The 25,536-nt window shown below is 28.8% G+C and overlaps 1 protein-coding gene across 1 annotated transcript; it reads left to right on the forward strand.

Moving 5' to 3' along the window:
- Positions 1-24,358: 24,358 nt before the first annotated feature.
- LOC129286315 (uncharacterized) lies at positions 24,359-25,081 on the forward strand. Its single transcript, XM_054922308.1, has one exon. It carries the CDS (start codon positions 24,359-24,361, stop codon positions 25,079-25,081), a length of 723 nt encoding a protein of 240 aa, XP_054778283.1.
- The last annotated feature ends 455 nt before the right edge of the window (positions 25,082-25,536 follow it).

Genomic DNA, 25,536 nt, shown 5'->3' on the forward strand with positions numbered 1-25,536 from the left:
GATTAGATTACCCACATCACTAAATTAAGTTTAAACAAGTGTGACAACCACACAGGCATGCATTTGTGTGTTGTTGAACTGGTTTTCCCCTCATTTTTAGTGATCATGGAAACACATACACTTATACTCGTTTAAAATATTATTTTCAAAACATTACCGAATTTTTTCAGTAAAAGAACATTCATGCCAACACATCATGCATATATTAGAAATCCTTGTTTGATATTATTAGATTCTTTTAGAGGTTCTTTGTTGATATTCTTCTTCCTTTTGTTTTAATTTCTACTAGGGTTTCCTATTCTTGTTTCATTTGTATAAACTGACCCGACATTACCAATTTTACCAACTTGCCCCTTGATTTTTTTTTTCTTCTGCTTCATATTTTTCTCTTCATGAGCTTTCTCTCCTTGAACCGTACTTTCACAAAAGAATCCCCCCCCCCACTAATCACTTCCCAGCAAAAAAAAGTAGGATTTGATTACCCACACCACTAAATTAAGTTTAAACAAGTGTGACAGCCATAGAGGCAAGCATGTGTGTGTTGTGAACTGGTTTTCCCCTCATTTTTGGGGATCATGTAAGCAAATACACTTATACGCATTTAAAATATTATTTTCAAGACATTAACTAATTTTTCAAGTAAAAGAACATCCATGCTAGCACATCATGCTTATATTAGAAATCCTTATCAGATATTATTAAATTCTTTTAGAGGTCCTTCATTGATATTCTTCTTCTTGTTTTTTAATTTCTACTAGGGTTTCCTATTGTTGCTTTATTTTTATAAATTGACCTGACATTACCAATTTTACCAACTTGCCACTTGCTTTTTTTTTTTTTTTCCTTCTGCTTGATATTTTTTTTTCTTGAGCTTTCTCTCCCTGAACTGTACTTCTACAAAAGAGTTTACCCCACTAATCACTTCCCATTATTAAATAAAAGAACATTCATGCCAACAAATCTCTTATATAGTTGGAGCTAAGTACTTCTCTAGCCTAATTTTTGTGAAGAAAATTACTTCTTCCATAATTATAATCAATATATTAGAGTAAAAGAGCCTTTCACATTACTAAATATCCGCATTCAATAATAATTTTTTTTCCAACTTTTTCATGTTTCCATGAAGACGCAATCGTTATCAAACTTGAAAGAGAACTTCGCATATAAATTCAAAGGTTGATGAGTCATTTCCATTTGTTTGGTGTCAAATCGGTCCCCCAGAGCAATGTCGTTCACGTTAAGGACAACGGGAATGGATTCAGTTGAGAATCTATGAATTTTATGAAAGAGATAAGAGTTTATCTTTTTTATAAAAAAAAAAATGCAAAAATATTAAAAAATTCATTGAAATTCATGAATCTCAATTTTTTAGAGAATTTGATCCCAACCAAGAAAATTACAAAAAAGAAAAAAAAGAGTGGGGAAATAGAAAAGAAATCTGCAGCCATCTCCACGTGGGAAATATGTAGATTCTATATTAGTTGATTATGTTGCTCAAGACAAAAGGTCCCATCGCCGTCCATGTAATAGCCTTTGTTGTGTATTTGTCCTTTTAGCAAATTGCAATGCATGACTTGTCCAATTCGATGAAAGCCGCGAGTGGTCCTTAAATTTCTCATCAATGTATCTCTTGTTTTCTCATGCATGCGTACGTGGAGGTTACTGATGATTGCACATCTTACTGATAACTACGTATAGATTTTGAATTATATTTGGTTAAATTTGTTAATATTTTTTACCTATTTAATCAATATTTATATATTTTCTCCTATCACTTAATTATAAGATAGAAAGGAATTTTGATGCAAAATCAACTTAGATTCTTCCTTTTTTATTTTGCACGAAAAAAATAACAAGTTAAAACTAAAGAAAGAAAAAGATAATACATAATTATCTAAGGAAAAGGAAGGAAGTGGTAAATATCATGCGTGTGTATATTAGAGAGTTGCAATTGGTGAGAGAGCAAGCATGCAGTTTAATTAGAGAACGTTAAGTACAATGAACGAACATACATGCAAGAGATGTTGATAAGATGAAGGACCACACCTTGTGGTTTCTATTGAATTGGGCCACTTTTATTAGATAAAATACTATGGATATTTAATTTTCATGTGATAAATAAATGTTTTTGGAGGCTCACCAAAATAAATAAATCCTTTTTTGAAAAGGAATATCCAAACTGGACGGCTGAAACTTGGTAAAAGATAACGACAAAGTAATGGACCTCGTGCTTCGAGGACCACGGTTCATGGATTTCTTCATATTATCTCCTTTCTCTCGTTTACAATTTAGAATACAATTAAGAGCAGAATTACACATAAGTATAGTCAAATTTTTAGGTAATTACCATATGCATGTGAGGAGGATTTTAAGATACATAATTTTTTTATTCGAAAAAAAACACTTGTACTTGCGGTAGGCTGCCATCAAAATATTGAATGGTTTTTTTTTTTTTTAGTCTTCATTTCTGGGCTATGATGTCAATGCTCAAATCATCTTTTGATGTAGCTCTAGCCCTCCTCTCGTTGCATAGAATAGTTGTTTTTTCAATTCTATGTCAATTTAAATATAAAAAATTTGAATTTTTGTCATAATTGAATACTTGATTCCTATAGGCGCATTAATAATAAGTGTCATTGTGTAAGATCACACACACACACACACACATTAATTGTTGATATATAGGTGATCCATTATATTAGACCTATGTTTGAATAGATTTTTAATTCAAGAATAAGGAGAGGGTGTACGTTTTTCATGTGAACTATCTATATCAATTTTGAATTGTCCATATTTTATTTTAATTTTTATTGGTTAGTGTTTTTGAAGAAGTCAAATTTAATTCAGTTGCGTCGTGAGAGCTTATCAAGTTAAATGTATGCATGATGACTTATTTTTAAGGAGGAAGTACTGTTCAAGTTTAAAACTTGTATATCTTATTAAACGAGCAAGAATGTAAGATCACGACGAGATTTAATGTTTTTGATTTTTTTTAAAAGGGTTTCCAAGTTAAAACAATATTCCTAGACTTACATTTTGCATTATACAATGTTATCGGGAATTTTGGAATGTTTCTAAAATGATTTCAAGTTGAATTGAAGTTAATCAGATGGACATTGAAAGAAATAAGCATAGTTAAAGAAAGAATATTCTAGAAAGGCACGACAAAGGAAGAAAATGTTTAAATTGTACCGCTTTTATTCAATCACCATATGAGGGTTTATATAGAATAAAATGAGATATCCTAATAAATATCAAATCAATCTGCAATAATTATAATAAATTAAATGTGATTGATCAACCTAAACAGAATAGGAAATTACAATAAATGATCATAGATCAATTATAATCAAATCACTTTTTTCAACACTGTACTCTTAAGTTTGAAATGACACTTGGAAGTAATAGCAACAATAGTAAAAACAAACTTCGACCGTTTGTATGACTGAGAAGCTTCAAAAAGAGCAAATATAATTAAAAACTCGAGGTGATTTTCATATATATATATATATATATCCATGAATAAAAAATCATCACTATAACAAAAACTTGAAGTGATTCTTGAAGGAGGATCAATCAGCAATCGGTTAGCAGAAAATTGGTACTATTTGAATAGCTTTTAATCTTAGTCGAACAAATTGTTGGATTTGTTGATGATCAAGTCATTCGACTTGGGAATCTACAGTAATTAGAAAACTTTTGTTTTTATGTCACGTCGTTGTAGTTAGGTTGTCCATATTGAATGAATGGTGAATATCTATTTTGAATAGTGTATATTTATCTTATTTTTTTTTAGTTTTGAAATAAATTTAAGATTTTGATCATCTCCATAGAAATGCGTCTCCATTTTTATCAATTTTAATTCGTGGTAGACGGATCAATTTTAAAAGTTCACATCGATCGTAAAAATGTAAACTTTCATGGATTACTACGGTTAACTATAAAATTTCGCCAATTTTTTATTTCCTTTTCAAATCATCATGGGTGTCAAAAGTTTATCATCCCAAAATGTAGGGTGTTTGGACAATATATTTGGAGATTAATCCGTTTTTGGAATATCTAGTGAGTACTTAGGGAATTAAGAGTCTCTCATAGTTGGCTCCAATAACTTAAATTGTTTTGTTTTCTAATTTTGATAAATTTTAATCAAACATCATTCTTGCTGCTGATAAATCTTCACCATTCTTTCGCTATCTAAGAGGACATTTTATATATAACCTATTTTCCTCTAGCTATGCATACAATCTAACTGAATATGCTTAATAATTCTCTTAATAAATTTGCTAGATTAAGATAGAATATATGCACCGCAAATTCAACAAAAGGCAAGTAGTTACAAATAATTTGTTAAGTGAAAATTGGAAATCAGATCTTACCATAAGTACGTGGCAAAGTTTAGGTATATGGGATCAATTGTATAAAATGATCGATGATGAAATTGAATAGAGAAGTTAGACATAGAATACAAACTGGATAGATAAAATAGAGAAAGAGGCATTCATAGTTATTTGTGATCGAAAAATTATTAATAAATTTAAAAGGAAGTGTATATCAAACTATTGTAAGACCAATGTTATGGGAAAGTGAATGCTAGGATTTATTAAAGAGACAACAAGAACAAAATAGTTAGGGTAATAGAGATGAGGATGCTGAGAAAGATGCATCATTATACAAAAAATATAAGATTCATAATGACCATGTGCATGAAAGAGTTATTTGGTGTGGCATAGATTAAGAAGATGGTTAAACATTGTTCAAGGTGGTTGAAATATGTGCAAAGAATATCAATGTTGATGCCTATTAAACGTGACCTTTTTGGTGATGATATAAATCTCAAGAGTGGATTATTTATAAGGGATACTACAAAAAAAATGACTTTTGGTGGTGACATGTCTTAAAATCATCACTAAAAACCTTTAGCGGCGACTTTGTTCCACTAAAAAGTCGCCACCAAAAGTCTTGTCACTAATAGTTTTTAGTGGCGATAAACATAGTCGTTGCCAAAATTATACCTTTAGCGGTGGCAATTGTTACCACTAAAAGTTTTTTGCTGTTAAAAGTTTACTTTGGCAGCAACAATTGTTGTAGCTAAAGGTATACTTTTGGTACGACCATGTTTGTTGTTGTTAAAAATTATTAGTGATAAGACTTTTGGTGGCGACTCTTTAGCAGCAAAAAGTCGCCACTAAAGTCCTTTAGCAGTGACTTTTGTCGCCACTAAAAGTCAACTGTTTTAAAAAAATAAAAAAGCCATCTCATGCCACATTAGCGCCTTCTTGTGCCACATCATCTGACACTTATGCCACATCACCTGCCATGTGTGCATCTCCTCTTGCCACGGTATGTGCTATGCCACCTTGCCATGTGTGCACCACATCATCCCATCATGTGTGCGCCACGTCACATATTCATTGTGAATTGTGATTGTGAAATATGCCCAAGTTAGAATTTGAGCTTTGACCTCCACCTCCCAAGCCTTAAGTCCTCCTTTATTGCCAGTTGAGCTAATATGTACCTACAATAATTTTATGTGAAATTAAATATATACAATTTAATTACATACACATATATCAAATAATATATTATTAAAAATATATACATATATATTTTATTTTATTTTTATTTATTAATATGTTAATATAATTTCTGAGTGTATGTATATACTTTATTTTTTAATAAAATATTATTTTTGTTAGGAAAATAAACTTAAAATGAAATCATTTTTAAATATTAAATAATTTTCTTATAACACTTTTTTACTAATTTTTAAATTTTATTTTTATTTTTTAAATAAAAATTATTAAGTATATAATTTATCTATAAGTATGTATTATATTAGTTTATGTTAAATAGCTTTTACTTTTATTTCATATTTTTCTCAAAAATTAATAAATAAATTATTAAAGTTTTATCTTCTCACAAGTTAAATGCTTCCCCTTCCTTTATTAAAAATAAATTTTATGTACAATTTTTCAATTATCTTAAAAATATTTTAATAAAAAATTTATTTTAATCATATAAATTTTGTTGATAGTCATTTTGGACAATTACTTTTTATTATCCTTGAGATAGAAAATGGGTGAATATGTGATAAACTCAAAGTAGATGTTAAATACAAAAAAATCTAAGTTAAAAATCTAAGTAGATATTTCATAATCAAATAAAAAAAAATCTTATTTTAACTCCATCTAAATTAGTTTAGACTTCCATTAAAGTTTTTTTAACAGAGTCAATCTAAAAGTAATTGCAAAAATTATATTTTAATTTTTTAATTATTTTTTATAAAAATACTTGCTAAAAGTAGTTACAAAAATTATTTCTAATTTTTAATTATTTTTTAATGAAAATACTTTTCGTGGCGATAGTTTGTCACTGCTGAAAGTAATCACAAAAGTTATTTTTAATTTTTTATTTTTTTATGAAAATACTTTTGGCGGTGACAAAGTGTCACCCCTAAAAGTAATGGCAAAAATTATTTTTAATTTTTAAATACTTTTTAATGAAAATACTTTTGGCGGCAAAGGTTTTTTAGCGATAAAACTAATTACAAAAATTATTTTTAGTTTTTTAATTATTTTTTTATAAAAATACTTTTGGTAGCAAAAATTTGTTGCCACTAAAGGTAATTACAAAAATTATTTTTCATTTTTTAATTATTTTTTATGAAAATATTTTTGGCAATGAAGGTTTGTTGTTACTAAAAAGTAATTACAAAAATTATTTTTAATTTTTTAATCATTTTTTATGAAAATACTTTTGATGGCCACAGTTTGTTGTCACTCAAAGTAATCACAAAAATTATTTTAATTTTGTTAATTATTTTTTATAAAAATATTTTTGGTGGCAATAGATTGTAATTATAAAAAAATTATTTTTAATTTTTTAATTATTTTTTATGAAAATACTTTTGGCAACAATAATTTGTCACCACTAAAAGTAATCACAAAAATTATTTCTAATTTTTTAATTATTTTTTATGAAAATACTTTTGACTACGACAAACCTAAAAATAATTGCAAAAATTATTTTAATTTTAATTATTTTTTATGAAAATATTTTTGGTGGCAACAGCTTGTCATCGCAAAAAGTATTTTTAGCAGCAAAAATTAAATATCATCGTTAAAAATTGACTTTTGGTTACGACCTTTAGTGGCAATACAATATCATCATCAAAGGTCTACTTTTAGCGACAACTTTTAATTTTTGCCACCAAAAGTAATTTTCTTCTTCTTGTTTTATTTAGAGGTCGCAAAAAGTAATTTTTGCTTGTTTTGGCCACTAAAAGTAATCACAAAAACTATTTTTAATTTTTTAATTATTTTTTATGAAAATACTTTTGATGTTAATAGTTTGTCGCCACTAAAAGTACTTAAAAAACTTATTTTTAATTTTTAATTATTTTTATAAAAATAGTTTTGCGGCAACAATTTATTACTGCTAAAAGTAATCACAAAAATTATTTTTTTATAAAAATATTTTTGGCGGCGATACTTTATCGCCACTAAAAGTAATTACAAAAATTATTTTTAATTTTTGATTATTTTTTTATGAAAATACTTTTGGGAGCAAAGGTTTGTCGACACTAAAAGTAATTACAAAAATTACTTTTAGTTTTTTAATTATTTTTTTATGAAAGTACTTTTGACGGCGACAATTTGTTGGCCTTGAAAGTAATTATAAAAATTATTTTTAATTTTTAAATTATTTTTTATGAAAATATTTTTGGTGGCAATAATTTGTTGTTACTAAAAGTAATTACAAAAATTATTTTTAATTTTTTAATTATTTTTTATGAAAATGTTTTTGGTGGCGAAGGTTTGTCGCCGCTAAAAGTAATTACAAAATTATTTTAATTTTTTAATTATTTTTTATGAGAATGACTGTCACCGCAAAAAGTATTTTTAGCAGCAAAAATTAAATGTCGCCACTAAAATTAACTTTTGATGGCAACCTTTAGCAGCGACATTGTGTCGCCACCAAAGGTTTACTTTTAACGGTGAGTTCTAATTTTTGCCACCAAAAGTAGACCTTTGGCGGCAAGTTATTTTGTCACCACTAAAAGTTGCCACCAAAAGCTATTTTTTTGCAGTGACGGCAAGGGCGTTTAGACGGTAAAGGGGGGTAACAGGGGAGAAATTTTTTAACTATAGAGTTTCCAGTTAAAGCTGGAAAAAAAAAAAAGAGGAAAAAATTTCAAGCGCCCTCCTTTCTTCCCTCTTCCTCTTACTACTCTCAAGAAAAAAGACATGCTATTGCTCCTTTTTGATAATGATAGTTTGGTCCCGAAGGACTAAATTAATAATAGTTAAGTCTTTGACAAAATTTTCCACAAAATAAATAGTAAATATTAATTCAAACAATTACAAATAAAATATTTGTTATAATCTAAGAGTTACATTTAATATTTAAATATTGATGCACACAAAAACCAATAGACACCAAAAGTGTATGGGTCGCAATTGTAACTAATAATAAATCAAGGTCGATCCCATAGAGAATCAAATGAATTAGCAAACAAACATTAACTTCCAAAATTTCATTCACATTAACCAAGCAAATTATAGTTGTGAATAGTTCGATTTAAAAAAAATGTAAAGTAGGAAACTAAGATTTTGAAGCACCTTATAGTCAAGAAATGATTAGAAAAGCACCCTAGAGCTCTAATCCTTCATTTGCTCTAATCCATTGGAGTTAACCAACCAATTATATTAATTTTAATTTTAGTTTTAAGGGTTGGACACTAGAATTAATCTTGAATATCTTCAAATTACTTTAATTCTGACTCAATAATTTCTTGTCAAGATTAGATTACAACATTAAGTTCAAATCTTCCCTAACCACTTAGGTCCTTTAGATACATTCCTATCCTACAGGCAAATTAATTATAGTTCATTCTAAGCATTCAATTCCAATAGTCCAAATGGGTATTCCTTTCCCAAATTCATTCTATTCCTCTAAACAATCACTTAATGATGGCTAATCATCAAGAAACACAAAGATAAATTAGAATTAAAACATAAAGCATCCATTTATCACAAAGTAATTGGTAAATCAAGACCAGAGCAAATGAGTTCATAGGACTTTAGAGTATTAAGGTTCAGCCACACATAGCTAAATATAGTTTCAAAACAGTAGAATAATGGGTCAAAATCAAAGAAAAAGAAAAGTGAAGGAAAACTTAATAAAAATATGGTTGTGATGAGTAGTTTTGCTCCCAATATCCAAAATCACCCTAAGCTCTCCAAAATCACCTTTGAACTTTTAAAAAACATAAAAAATGAAGCCTCCTTCAAAAAACCCTAGTTTTTCTCTTTTATCAGGTAGAAAAATTGAATATGTGTGTTCCGGTGTGAAATCCACTGTAGTGCCTACTATAGCGAGCTCTGTTTCTAGTTCAAAATTTACTTTATGACATTGACCTGCTGTATCGATTGCAATGAGTAGTTTTGAAGGAAACTCAATGAAAATGTGGTTGTGATGATAGTTTTGCTCCCAAGCTCCAAAATCACCCTAAGCTCTCCAAAATCACCTTTGGACCTTCAAAAAATATAAAAAATGAAGCTTCCTTCAAAAAAACCCTAGTTTTCCTCTTTTGTCAAGCAGAAAAATTGAATATGTGAGTTCTGGCATGAAATCCACTATAGTGCTTGCTATAGTGAGCTATATTTCTGGTTTAGAATTTGCTTTATGACACTGACTTGCTGTATCTATTGCTGTACTGGATAACCATTAAAATCCAATTTCTTCGTTAAATTCATTAAGCTTTTCCCCCTCCACTTCCTCCAAGCTTTTACAAGGGTTCCTAAAATTAAACTAACTCAAAATAAAAAAGAGATTACTCTAAAATAAATCAAAGCATAATATTTACTAGACAAGCTAGCTAACACTAAAATAAACACTAAATATAAGACAATTAACTAAAAATAACTAGATGACTCTCCAATTAACCAATACAACTCTTCAAAGTATATAAAAATATAGAGAGTCATCAAATACTTATTTGCAATTAAAACTCCTAAATTTGTAATTATATGGATTGATTTTTTCAACTAATTTTTCAAAAAAAATTGTTGAAGACTTAACTGTCATTAATTCAGTGTTTTGTGAGGTAACTATCATTCTCCCTTATTGATAAAACATAATGGTATAATACAATCCATATAACCAACCCCACATAATAAAATAAGACTTATCATGTGTGATTGGACAATCAGCATAGGTCTTTTATGTAAATAACAATTTTTCCAGCACAAAATTCTTTCATTTTCAAAATTCTTAAATTTGGTAAATTCCCTATTCGTGCATGATAAACTAAGAGAGATATTGAGAAACTGAAGGACCACTCCTTGTAGTCTTCATAAAATAATGGCTAAATCATACATTACTCCACTAAACTTTGAATTACGTACATATAACCTCTTTAACCTTTGAAACTTTACCATAAACCCCCACAACTCTTATATTGATGCAGATAAATCTCTATGATTACTTTTATACATTAATTATTTATACATAACTTAAAGTTTAGGAGGTTATTTGTATATCAATCAAAGTTTGGGGCCTTAAATGCACATAAAAATAAAGTATCAGGGGTATATAATTAATAGCCAAGGGTTACTTGCATAAGCCTAAAGCTCAATGAGGTTTATCATTAAGTTTTAAAGGTCAATGGGGTTATTTATACATGGTTAAAAGTTTAGAGAAGTTTTGTGTAATTTAGCCTATATAATTGGTCAACATCGTATGCTTGTGCAATTTTTGCTGAAACAATTGAAAATCAGTTAACAGCAAATGCATGTCGTTTCCCCCACACACCACACACACACACACGATTATGGTGTTGGTCACATGCAAATGGCATATATAGTTTTAAATCAGTAAACAATAAATGGTTGTCGATTCAATTTGTTTTAATTATGACTACATATAAGGATTCGATCAAACCAAACTATTTTGTAAACCATTTTTTTAAAATATTTTTTTAAATGACAAAGAAATCTGTTTGATTATATTAATTTAAAAATAATTTTAGATTTCAAAAAATAATTGATAATGGTGGTTGTTGGTGGTTAATCATGATGACCTATGATAGTCGTTGGCCATAGTTAAAGGTGATTTACAATAATTAAGTGTAATGTTCTTTAGAATAAAAAACAATGAAGATGTTTTCATTTTTTATTTTTTAAAAATAAAAAATGATAATTTTATTGAAAACATTTAAATTCAAAATACTTACCTAGACATGTTTTCTATATTTAAAAATAAAAAACATTTTTTGAAAACAAAAATCAAACACCACGTAATTGTGCGAATTTCACAAATCCACACATCTAGATTTAATGGTTTACTTGATCAAGACATTAATTGACAAAAATATCCCTCATTGGTGGGAATTAATGCAGAATGCGATAACCACAATTACGCAATCATACACATCATCGATCAAAATCTAAAGGAATCCGTCAATTACTTTCACTTTGTATTGTATTAAGGATAAAAAAAAAAATCTTTCAAAGTTTGCCTTATATTAAGGACCTAAGAGAGTAGTTTAATTTCTCCTTCCGTTTAGTTGACCCTTTTCACATGTATTGTAATCATTGTATTTAATTTTAGATTGTATCCTTAGGGAGAATATCAATGAAGGGCCGATAAAAGAATTTAGGGAGAATTGCATCCAAATACCTCTCAAGAGAATTATTCCTAGATAAGGATTAACAAGAAATTACCATTTGGAAGAAAACAAGTCTCTGTTACTATTTTAATGACAAACAATTATATATTAGTCCTTATCTATGAATAATTCTCTTAGGAGGTCCTTAGGTGTGATTCTCCAAGAATTTAATATTTGCTAAGAACCTTAGAGATTTAGACTGATTGGGTACTTGTTAAAACAATAATTTCACTTATTAGAAATCCTTATCAGATGTTATTAAATTCTTTTAGGAGTCCTTCATTGATATTCTCCTCTTTTTTTTTAATATCTATTAGGATTTCCTATTCTTGTTCTATTTGTATATATTGACCCACAATTATTAAAAGGAATGGACATTACCAAGTTTTATCAACATTGCCCCTTGATATTTTTCTCCTTCTGCTTGATATTTTTTTTTTCTTTTTCAGCTTTCTCTCTTGAACTGTACTTCTAGAACAGAATTTTTCACCCGCTAATCACTTCCCAGCATAAAAAAATAAGATTAGATTACCCATATCACTAAATTAAGTTTAAGCTAGTGTGAAAACCATACAGGCATGCGAGCATCGCATTTGTGTGTGTATTGTTAAACTGGTTTCCGCCTCATTTTGGTGATCATGGAAACACTACACTTATACGAGTTTAAACTATTATTTTCAAATCATTAACTAATTTTAGTAAAAGAACATTCATGCCAGCACGTCATGCATATTGTTGGAGCTAAGTACTTCATTCCTAATTTTTTTGAACAAAATTACTTCTTGCATAATTATAATCAATATTAGAGTAAAAGATCCTCTCACATTGCTAAATATCCATATTCGATAATAATTTTTTTCCCCAAGTTTTACATGTTGCCATGAAGACGCAATCGTTATCAACTTTGAAAGAGAACTTCGCATATAAATTCAAAGGTTGATGACTCATTTCCATTTGTTTGGTATCAAATCAGTAAGGACAACGGGAGAAAGAGATAAGAGTTTTTTCTTTTTTTATAAAAAATAATAAAATACAAAAATATTTAAAAAGAACTTCATTGAAATTCATGAATCTCAATTTTTTTGAGAATTTGATCCCAACCAAGAAAATTACAAAAAAAGAAAAGAAAAGAAAACAAGAGTGGGGAAATAGAAAAGAAATCTGGAGCCATCACCACGTGGGAAGTATGTAGATTCAATATTAATTGATTATATGCCTCAAGGCAAAAGGTCCCATCAACGTCCATGTAATAGCCTTTGTTGTATATTGGTTCTTTTTAGCAAATTACAATGGAAGTCCAATCCAATGAAAACCGCGAGTGGTCCTCATGCATGCGTACGTGGAGGTTACTGAATGAGTTCACATTTTCACTGATAACCACGTATAGATTTTGAATTATATTTGGTTAAATTTATTAATATTTATGCCTATTTAATTAATATTTATATATTTTCGTCCTGTCACTTAATAAGATAAAAAGAAATTTTGATGCAAAATCAACTCATATTCTTCCTTTTTTTAATTTTGCAGGAAAAAAAATAAGAAGTTAAAACTAAAGAAAGAAAAAGATAATACATAATTATCTAAGAAAAAGGAGGAAGCGGTAAATATCATGCGTGTGTATATTAGAGAGATGCAATTGTGAGAGAGCAAGCATGCAGTTTAATTAGAGAACGTTAAGTACAATGAACGAACATTCATGCAAGATATGTGAGAAGATGAGGGACCACGCCTTGTGGTTTCCGTTGAATTGGGCCACTATTATTCGCTAAAATACGATGGATATTTAATTTGCATGTGATAAATAAATGTTTTTGGAGGCTCACCAAAATAAATAAGTAAATAAATAAATCCTTTTTTGAAATGGAATATCCCAAACTGGACGGCTGAAACTTGGTTAAAAGTTAACGACAAAGTAATGGACCACGTGCTTTGAGGACGGCGGTTGATTCATTTCTTCATATTCGTCCTTTCGCTCGTTTACAATTTTAATACAATTAAGAGCAGAATTACACATAGGTATAATCAAAATTTTAGGTAATTACCATATGCATGTGAGGAGGATTTTAAGATAATTATACAATTTTTTTTATTCGAAAAAACACTTGTACTTGTGGTTGGCCGCCATCAAAATATTGATTGGTTTTTTTTTTTTTTTTTGGCAGTCTCCATTTCTGGGTTATAATGTCAAGGCTCGAATCATCTTTTGATGTAGCTCTAGCACTCCTCTCTTTGCATAGCATAGTTGTTTGTTCAATTCTATGTAAATTTAAATACAAAAACTTTGAATTTTTGTCATAATTGAATACTTGATTCCTATAGCCGCACTAATAATAAAATTCATTGTGTAAGATCGCACACACACATATTAATTAGACCTCAGTTCGAACGAATTTTTATTTCAAGAATAAGGGGAGGGTGTTCATTTCTCATTTGAACCATCTAAATCAATTTTGAATTATCCATATTTTATCTTATTTTTTTATTGGTTGGTGTTTTTGAAGACGTCAAATTTAATTGAACTGTGTCCTGAGATCTTATCAAGGTAAATGTATGCTTGATGACTTTTATTTGAGGAGGAAGCACTGTTCAAGTTTAAAACTTGTATATCCTATTAAACAAGTGAGAATGTATAAGATCATGTCATGACGAGATTTAATGTGAATTTTATGAAAGGGATAAGAGTTTATTTTTTTTATAAAAAAATAATAAAATGCAAAAATATTTAAAAAAACTTCATAGAAATTAATGAATCTCAATTTCTCAGAGAATTTGTTCCCAACCAAGAAAATTACGGAAAAAGGAAAGAAAATAAAAGGAGGGGGGGCAATAGATAGGTTCAATGTTAATTGGTTATATTCCTCAAGACAAAAGGTTCCATCGATGTCCATGAAATAGACTTTGTTGTAAATTTGTCCTTTTAGTAAATTACAACTAAGACTCGTCCAATTCGATGAAAACCGCGAGTGGTCCTTAAATTTCTCATCAGTATATATCTCTTGTTTTCTCATGCATGCGTAGCGTGGAGGTTACGTTGTTAAATGCATAGATGTCATTCATACATACTGCGGGAGTGATATTTTTGGGTAACGACAATATTGCGCGAGTGCTTTAATTTAAAAGCGACAATAGTAAAATTTGTCAATATATAAGAAGTGTTAATTACGTCGGATAGCAGATTATTTTGACAGATTTTAAAGAACCACTTCTATATTCAAACTAGCCATCTCAAGCATCAATCAAGTGAATCCAATATCTAAATAGTGGCCAAATACTTAGAAGCATTAAGAAAAGAGTAATGGACCACATGCTTTGAGGACTGTGATTGATTGATTTCTTCATATTATGTCCTTACTCGTTTACAATTTAGAATACAACTAAGAACATAATTAGACATAAGTATAATCAAAATTTTAGGTAATTACCATATGCATGTGAGGAGGATTTTAAGATAATTATGTAATTTTTTTATTAGAAAAAACACTTGTACTTGTGGTTGGCCGCCATCAAAATATTGATTGGTTTTTTTTTTTTCGTTATAGTCTCCATTTCTGGGTTATAATGTCAATGCTCAAATCATCGTTTGATGTAGCTCTAGCACTCCTCTCCTTGCATAGCATAGTTGTTTTTTCAATTCTATGTAAATTTAAATACAAAAACTTTGAATTTTTGTCATAATTGAATGCTTGATTCCTATGGCCGCGCTAATAATAAAATTCATTGAATGAGATCACACACATATGAATTGTTGATATATACGTGATCTATTAGACCTCAGTTTGAATGAATTTTCATTTCAAGAATAAGGAGAGGGTGTTCATTTTTCATTTGAACCATCTAAATCAATTTTGAATTATCCATATTTTATTTTAATTTTTTATTGATTATTTTTGAAGAAGCCAAATTTAATTGAATTGTGTCCTGAGAACTTATCAAGGTAAATGTATGCTTGATGACTTATATTTAAGGAGGAAGCGCTGTTCAAGTTTAAAACTTGTATATCTTACTGAACGAGTAAGAATGTAAGATCATGACGAGCCTTAATGTTTTCAATAATTAAACCAATATTCCTGAATGTTTTTTTTAAAGAGTTTCCAAGTTATAAAAAATATTCCTACACTTACATTTTCTATTATACAATGTTATTTGAAGTCTTGGAAAGTTTCTAAAATGATTTCAGGTTGAATTGAAGTTAATCAGATGGACATTGAAAGAAATAAGAATAGTTAAAGAAAGAATATTCTGGAAAGGCACAACAAAGGAAGAAAATGTGTAAATTGTACCGTTTTCACTCAATCACTTTGTGAGGGTTTATATAGATTAAATTGAGATATCCTAATAATATCAAATCAATTTACAATAATTACAATAAATTAAATGTGGTTGATCAACCTAAACAGAATAGGAAATTACAATAAATGATCATAAATCAATTATAATCAAATCACATTATTAACACTGTACCCTCCCTTAAAATCAAGCCCCTTAACGTGGAAATAACGCTTGCATTGCTTGATTTAAAAAATAAATTAGTTGGTTTGGTAGTGATAGCGACAATAGTAAAAACAAACATCAACCCTTCATATGATAGAGAGACTTCAAAGAGAGAAAATATAATTATAAACTCGTGGTGATTCTCATATATATATATGCATGAATAAAAAATTAACACTAAACAAAAGCTTGAAGTGATTTTTGAAGGAGGACGAATCGGTTAGTAGAAAACTCGAAAGTGATTCTCAAGTTAATTTCTGCTATTTGAATAGCTTTTCGTCTTAGTCGAACAAATTGTTGGATTTATTGATGATCAAATTATTCTTCTTGGGAATCTACGGTAATTAGAAAAGTTTCGTTTATATGTTATGTCGTTGTAGTTAGGTTGTCCATATTGAGTGAATGGCTAATATCTATTTTGAATGGTGTATATTTATCTTATTTTTATTTTTAATTTTGAAATATAAGATTTTGATCATCTCCATCGAAATGCGTCTCCGTTTTTATCAATTTTAATTCCTGGTAGTTGGATCGATTTTAAAAGTTCATATGGATCCTAAAAATTTAAACTTCCTTGGATTACTACGTTAACTATAAAATTTCGCCAATTTTTTTTTCCCTTTTCAAATCATCCTGGGCGTCGAAATTTTATCGGCCCAAAGTGTAGGGTGTTTGAACAATATATTTGGAGATTAATCCGTTTCTGGAATATCTAGTAAGTACTTAGGGAATTAAGAGTCTCTCATATTTGGCTCCAATAATTTAAATTGTTTTGTTTTCTAATTTTGATAAGTTTTAATCAAACATCATTCTTGCCGGCGATAAAACCTCACCATTCTTTTCCTATTGGACACTATATATCAACTATTTTCCGCCTGGCCACGTATACAATCTAACTAAATATACTTAATAATTCTCTTAATAAATTTGCAAGATTAAGATGGAATAAGCAGACCACAAGTTCAATAAAAAGCAATGTTATGAAAACCGGACCAGCTATTGAACTAGTTGAAGCAGTGTTTCAGGGTCCAATGGTCAGACCGGGGTTGGACTAAAAGTAATTAAATTAATATATTTAAGTATTATAGAGAAGTTTAAATTAATTTGCTTCTCTTTTTTTTTTTTGCAATTTCAAAGTCATTTTTGATTTTTTTTGAGATGGTGATCACACACGTTTTAAAGGGAACAAGAAATAAATTTGCTTGAAAAGATATGTAAATAAATATTTAGATGAATATAGATGAAAAATATGTTTATATGTAAATAAAAAACCCAAAGAATTGATTAAAAAAGAGATGCAATGGGTGTGTTCTTGTTTTTGAGGTTGGTCATTAAACATTTTTTATAGGCAAATCAGAACCAAATTAAAATGATATCATATGAAATAAAATATAGATAAATAGTTAGAAGAATGGAGATAAACAAATGTTCACACATGAAAAAAAATAAACCTAAGGCAACTAACCCAAAAAAAAAAAAACAAAGAGGAGGACGTTAAAAGAAAAGGCAAACTTGTTGGAAGGATTGACTAGTATGCACATGTTAAGGGAAATAGTCCCACATTGTTTGAGTGATGCGGAGCAAGGTAACCTCTTGCCTATATAATGAAAGAGTCCCACATTGCATAAGTGAAGCGGAAAATAGTCCCACATTGATAAAAAGGCAAGGGGTTACAAATGATTTGGAAGTAAAAATTGGAAATCAGATCTTACCACAACCCCGTGGCAAAGTTTGGGTATATGGGATCAATTGTATAAAATGATGATGGAATTTAATAGAGATGTTAAACAAAGAATACAAACTGGGTAGATAAACTAGAGAAAGAGGCATTCGTACTTTTTTTTTTTTAGAGTGTTTTGTTTTTTAATTGAAATTATGTATCTTTGATTTACCTTTTAACTATTAGATAAGCTACAATTTAAGGTACTTTAGTGGGACTTTAATGTCTTTGATTTACCAAACAATTATCATTTAATCACTATCAATTCACCATGTTTCAACTTCATCCTATCATCAAATTGTAAAATAGTGCCCCAACCAATTCAATAACTAGTTTGACATTTTTGAAAAAAAGATATCAAAGCAATTATTAACTAGAGAGCGTAATTCAATCAAACCAAACACGTTATGAATACAGATATGGATTCGATCAAACCAAACTATTTTGCAACCCATTTTTTAAAAATTATTTTTTGAAATAAAAATTAAAAATCTTTGCAATTATGTTAATTTGAAAATAATTTTACAATTAAACAAATAACCAATAATGTTGGTCGCTGGTAGTTAACAGTGATGACCCATAATAATGGTTGGTCATAGTTAAAAGTAAATTACAATAGTCAAATATAATATTCTTTAAAAACATAAACAATTAAGATGTTTTCATTTTTATTTTTAAAAACAAAAAATGATAATTGTATTTTAAAACATTTAAATTTAAAATACTTACCGAAACATGTTCTTAATTTTTAAAAATAAAAAATATTTTTTGAAAACAGATATCAAACAACCCTTAATTTTGCGAATTTCACTAATTCACACTTCTAGATTGAATGGTCTAGCTTGATCGAGACATTAATTGACAAAAATCTTCCTCGTTGGTAGGAAATCAATGTATAACGCGATAACCACACAATACCTTCAGGGAGAATGTCAATGAAGGACCCATAAAGGAATTTAGGAAGAAATGCATTCAAGGACCTCCTAAGAGAATTATTCACATACAATAACAAGTTACCGTTTAGGGGAAAAATCTCTATTACCATTTTAACAACAAAAAATTTCATATTAATCCTTATCTGTGAGTAATTTTCTTGAAAGATCTATGGATGTGATTCTCCCAAGAAATTAATATGCAACAAGGACCCTAGATAGTTAGACTGATTGGATAATTGATAAAACAATAATTTCACTTGTTAATTTGCTAATGTTTACTTTTTAAAAACCCTTGTCAGATATTATTAAATTCTTTTGGGAGTCCTTCATTGATATTATCCCTTTTTTATATATATCTATGAGGGTTTCCTATTCTTGCTTTATATAGATATATATATATATATATATTGACCCACAGTTATTAAAAGGAATGGACATTGCCAAGTTTTATTAGTATTGCTCCTTCATATTTTTTTCTTCTTCTGCTTGATATTTTTTTCTTCTTGAGCTTTCTCTCCCTGAACAGTACTTCTACAAAAGATTTTTGCCCCACTAATCACTTCCCAGCATAAAAAAATAAGATTAGATTAACCACATTATTAAATTTAGTTTAAACAAGTGTGGTAACCATACAGGCATGCATGTGTGTGTATCGCTAAACACTTAAACTGGTCCCCCCCCCATTTGGTGATCATGAAAACACATATACTTATACGCGTTTAAAACATTATTTTCAAATCATTAACTACTTTTTTTAGTAAAAGAGCATTTATGACGACAAATCACGCATATATTTGTCGCTAAGTACTTGTAGCTTAATTTTTTTGAACAAACTTCTTGCCTAATTATAATCAATACTCCCCCTGCTAAAAAATATAAGATATTTTTAACTTAATCTCACCCCTTAAGGAAGTAATTACTTATCTCTAAACTAATCCAATCTTTTCATATTTATTCCTATTAAACACCCTAAAAAAATAAATTAATTTATTCAATAGGGGCACTTTTGAAAAAAAAGGTAAAAATTACACTTTAAAAAACTCAAAATGTCTAACATTTTCTAACATTCAACTACTAAAAAAATGACTCACATTTTTTAATGGAGGGAGTATATTATAGAGTAAAAGAGCCTCTCACATTATTAAATATCCATATTTGACAATAATTTTTTTCCAAGTTTTATAAATTCAAAGGCTGATGAGTCATTTCCAGTAGTTTCGTATCAAATCGGTCCCCATGGGAATGGATTCTATTGAGAATCTGTGAATTTTAAGAAAGAGTAAGAGTTTATCTTTTTAAAAAATATTAAAATAAAAAATATTTAAAAACTTTATTGAAATTCATGAATCTCAATTGTTTTAGAGAATTTTTTCCAACCAAGAAAATTACAAAAAAGAAAAGAAAAAAAGAGTGGTAAAAAAAAAAAACAGGATCTATCACCAGGTGGGAAATATGAGATATATAGATTCTATATTAATTGTTTATATTCCTCAAGACAAAAGTTCCCATCACTGTCCATGAAATAGTCATTGTTGTATATTGGTCCTTTTAGCAAATTACAACTAAGACTTGTCCAAGTCGATGAAAACCGCGAGTGGTCCTTAAATTTCGCATCAATATATATCTCTTGTTTTCTCGTGCCTGCGCACGTGGAGGTTACTTTATTAAATGCATAGATGGTCATACATATTACGGGAGTGATATTTTAGGGTAACTACAATATTGCGCGAGTGCTTTAACTTAAAAGTGAAAAAATACTAAAAGTTATCAATATTTATGAGTAAAATCGTGGCTAGAATTCTAACACTTCCCATGATGCTATGATGATTGATGTAAAGGAGTATGATGTTGTCCAATTAATGAATGAAGTTCACAATCTAACTTGAATTTTAACTTAAATTATGAAATTATGGTAATAATATGTATGAATGAAGTGAAATTAAATTTTTTTATCGAAATTGGAAAATAAAACTAAATTTGGATTATTCATAAGTGGTGGAGACAGAGTTAAAATATATATATATATATGTGTGAAATGAATACTAATAAGAATTAAAAAAAATAAAATTTGTTTTAAGTCACTCTAAATAATATTTACATGGTGAGAATTAATTATTCTGATCAAGATATCTTTTTAGAGCTGACTATGATAGATATAAATAATGTTTTCTTTTAGCATATGAAGAAGAAAAGGAAAATTATTTTAAGAGAAAATAGTTTATCTATTTATTAATTTTGAGAAATTTTTGAAAATGTAAAAGTCAAATTTGATCATTTTTTTTTGAATTTTACATGACATTATGAAATTGTAGGATGTTTGTTTTTAATATTTTATGTAAATTTATATTTGAATTTAATATTTTGAAAATATATAAATTTTAATCTACGTTAATCATATTTATAATATTTTATTCAAAAATATAATGTATTAAGTAATATATAATATTATTTCTATATAATTTAATACAATAAAATATACACAAAATAATATTCATAAAATAATATATTACTAAAAATAATAATAATGTGTATTTTATAAGATTAAATATTTTCAAATTATTCCATTTTAAATAAAATTTCCTAAAAACATTTTAAAACAATTTTTAAAAAAATAAAGAGTCATATAAATATATTTGAATTAAATATTTTATCATTTTAATAATTGAAAAGAATATATATACATACTTTTGAATAATATACTGATTTATGAGTGTTTGAGGTTAAATAATGTATATTTAATTTTTTTGTATAATAAATATAAAAATTTATTTCATTTCAACTGAAAAAAAAAATGATCACAAAGGCATTGAGAATGAGAAACATGATATTGCTCGAGCTTGAGGAAGACACATGTGAAATAAATATATGACATGGTGATGGCATTGCGCATCGGTGCCAAGAAAAATTATTTGATGGGAATGCGATCAAATTATAACATTACGAGCTTGATTTCTCAAAGCATCTAAATTTCATAACTTAACTAGTGAATTAATGTCAAATTATTGATTATTTATATAATATAAAGAATAGACGAGTAAAACTTTAATAATGTATGTTTGTTTTGTTTATATATTTGTAAAATTAAATATGAATATATTAAAATATTTATGTTATGTTAATTATTTATACGTCTGTGTATTTTCCTTCAATTATTCATCTGGTCCTATCTAAAATTTACTTTCAATATATTTCACCAGAATTTAAAAAAAAAACACATTAATTTTATCTAAAAATTTAATAAATATCTAACTTTTCCTCTATTAAATATACACATTTTAAGAAAAATTTTACCAATATTTAGTGGAAGGAAAAAGGAAAAATTATGATAAAAAATTAATAACATAATTTATAAATAGGATAAAAAAATTATTCTCTCTTCATCTTATGAATAGGATTGAAGAGAGTATCGTGTATGCTTTGTAAATTGTAATCTCATCGCCTCTTGATTAACTCCGCATTGAAGAATTAACCCAGAGCCTAGGATTATTACAAATTCATCCCACAAATTCATCCCCTCTTAATTTGTCCACCATTTGTAAAATTCTTTGTTAATTTTACAAACGGTGGACAAATTTCAGTGGTCCAATTCAATGGGTTCCTCCAGTCATAGATTCCTCCCAAAAAAAAAAACAAGTTAAGTACTATTTTTTTATTTATTTTGGGAAGCATCCAAAAATCTTTTGTTGGTAATCGTACTTTAGCAAATAGCAATGGCCAATTCAATGGAAACCACTAGCAGTGGTCCTTGATCTTGTCATCATCTATACTATTCTGTTTCTATTTATAAAAGAAACCACCACTTTTTACTTATTTTTTTATATAAGCAAAATCATATATTTTAATAAGTATTGATTACACATTTTCTAAATTGCAACCCATAATTTACATTAACAAGGAATAATTAATGCATGCTTATGCTGATTAATATAGGGCATTTTAGTCTAATTTTTTTATTTTTAGACATAATTATTATAGTTAACCAACTTTCTTAAACTATGTGATACAATTTTTTTCTCTTATACATAGTAACGGAGAGAGTATCTAACATGAATTGAACATGCTAATTAAATTAAAGGGAGAATTTTAGTTAAGGGCCACAGTAGAGATTTAATTATAGGTGGGTAATTTTTTTTTTTTGAAATTTTAATTGTTATGCAGAATCACTAGTTATTAATTTTGATGGTGAAAAGAATAAAATATCCTTCACTTGTTATGCAAAATCACTAGTTATTAATTTTTTGACTGTACTTGTTAATTTACTAATATTACTTTTCCATTACATCCATTTGTCAGACAATCAGTACTATTAATTGTTAATTTGCTAACTTAACTTTTTAATTTATTAACATTAGTTGTGAATTACTGATAGGCCTTGTAATTTACAATTAATGTTTGTAAATTAACAAGTAAAGTTAGCAATTTATGAACTAATGTTGCTACCTATGATTGAACAACTGATGACAAGTCTTATATAATTATTAATATATCAACTCATATAATTTACAACTCATATTCATAAATTAACAAATGAAGTAACAAAATCAACAAGTAGTGATTCTGCATAATGATTGAATGGTATTTTGGTCTTCTCACAGTCAAAATTCTTTTGACTTTTCTCCCCTAGACTAAAATAAAATTTCAAAAAAAATTTGGACTAACCTAAAATTAAATCTCTACTGTGATCCTTAACTATAATTCTCCTTAAATTAAGTTGCATGCTTGCTCTAATCCAACCTCACCTTGTAGATAAATTTTTGTATTGACTAGGTGCACCACGCCATCCATACTTTGTCTAACAAAGTTACACTATACCTCTTCAAATTTTTGTGTTTCTCTCTCTATTATTATTAATAAAAAAATCAATTTATAGACAAATTCTTACATGGATCTGGTGCACCACATCATCTATACTTTGTCCAATAAGATTGCACTACTTGTATGGATCTGATGCACCACATCATTCATGCTTCATCTAGTAAAAACATGGCATTCATATTGTTATGAGCATAGAATGATTTTGATAACATTAATGATAGTAGAGAAATAAAAGGCAAAAAATTAAATAGACATTCTTTTTTAAAAATAAAATCATTAAAAATTATGACACATAAGATTTTATTGGATTGAATTGGTGCAATTGAATGGTGCATAGATGGCATGGTGCATTAGGTCCATGCAAGAATTTCTACTAGTTCAATAAAAAACAAAATCTTATGTGTCATAATTGTTAATGACCTTATTTTTTGAAATAGATTGCCTTTTTAATTTCTTGTCTTTTATCTCTCTATCATCTTTAATGACAATCAAAATATATTTACAATCTTTTGACATGTCATGTTTTTATTAGACAAAACATGGCTAATATGGTGCACCGGGCTCCCGTAAGAATTTCTCTTATATGATAACATTTTTTTATTAAACAGAAGCTTGGATAATGTTGTACACTTGCTCCATTTGTAACTTTATAATAGAAACCCATACAATCTTCTGTCTCCACGCCACACCTTCACTTCTCTCTCTCATATTTCAGGATATCCAATGAAGATTGCTGCTTCATTGCCTTCTCTGTTTCTCCTTCTCTTTGCCTTCTCCACGCAAATCCTAACCCTAGCTGTAACTTATGTGAAGGACATCGATGGCAATGCTCTCGTGCCCGGCAAGAAATACCACATTCTCGATGCCTCAAACTATAGCCGTGGAATTCAAACTGAACTAGTCCGGCACCAAAACTGCCCAGTGTCGGTCATCATCGGGGCTGACGCTAAGAAAGTGATTTTTCAGACAGAAATTGAACATCAACAAAGAATCAAGGTAGGTGAATTCTTGCACATCGAATTTTCTGAGGTTTCCACGTGCGCTAGATCAGGCAACTGGACCGTTGAAATTCAAGGCGAGAAAAGGTACCCTGTGTTGATTGGTCCACCTGAGGGAGCTAAAACCATGGACGGTAAATTTCTCATCAAGAAATCTAAAGATATGGACCATGCATACAACATCGCCTTTGCTCTTTACGAAGTTGACGAGTATTCTCTCGCCGCCATACCATACGGATCTGATCGATACATCATGCGCGTGGAGTTCTGCAAGGAAGCATTCAATGTTGTGTTCAGCCTTTACAAGGAACCCGTCCCGACTCCACACCCAAGCCCCCAGCCGCCGCCACTTGCGCCACCACCTCCACCACTTACGCCGCCGCCGCCATCCACTACCCCAGCTCAGGCAACCACTTTTGTGCCTCTTATCCGAAAGATAGTCCGTTGAGTAATTGGTGATATGCATGCCTTGGTGTAATGTTGTGCTGATACCGTTTAACGAGCTTCCTAATGTAATATTGCTCTAAATAAATCAGCTGCTTGGGTATGTGCGTTATATTGTGTCGACGATTATGTGTTATGAATAAATGTGGTTTGCTTTGTTAACTACTCACTCCCTTGGTCCTAATTATAGGATAAAATTAATTAATTTCCTGATTCTTAAGGAATAATAGTAATTAATGTCCTTAAACTTGTAAAAAATATTTGACTTTGTAATTTTACTCTTCACTAGAATGATTAGAGTCAGCAATTTGGGCAGCTTATTTGGACCAGACTCAATTTAAGCAAGGCTTATTGGGCTTAAAACACACAAATATATAACAAAACTCATATAGCAAAATCTGACCCTAATATCTTAGGCTTTCAAATTTATTTAGGCTAGCTTGAATACTCAAATTATTA

This window comes from Prosopis cineraria, unplaced genomic scaffold (genome assembly GCF_029017545.1).
Source record: "Prosopis cineraria cultivar Desert tree isolate PC_DT_omini unplaced genomic scaffold, ASM2901754v1 PC11, whole genome shotgun sequence".
NCBI lineage: Eukaryota > Viridiplantae > Streptophyta > Magnoliopsida > Fabales > Fabaceae > Prosopis > Prosopis cineraria.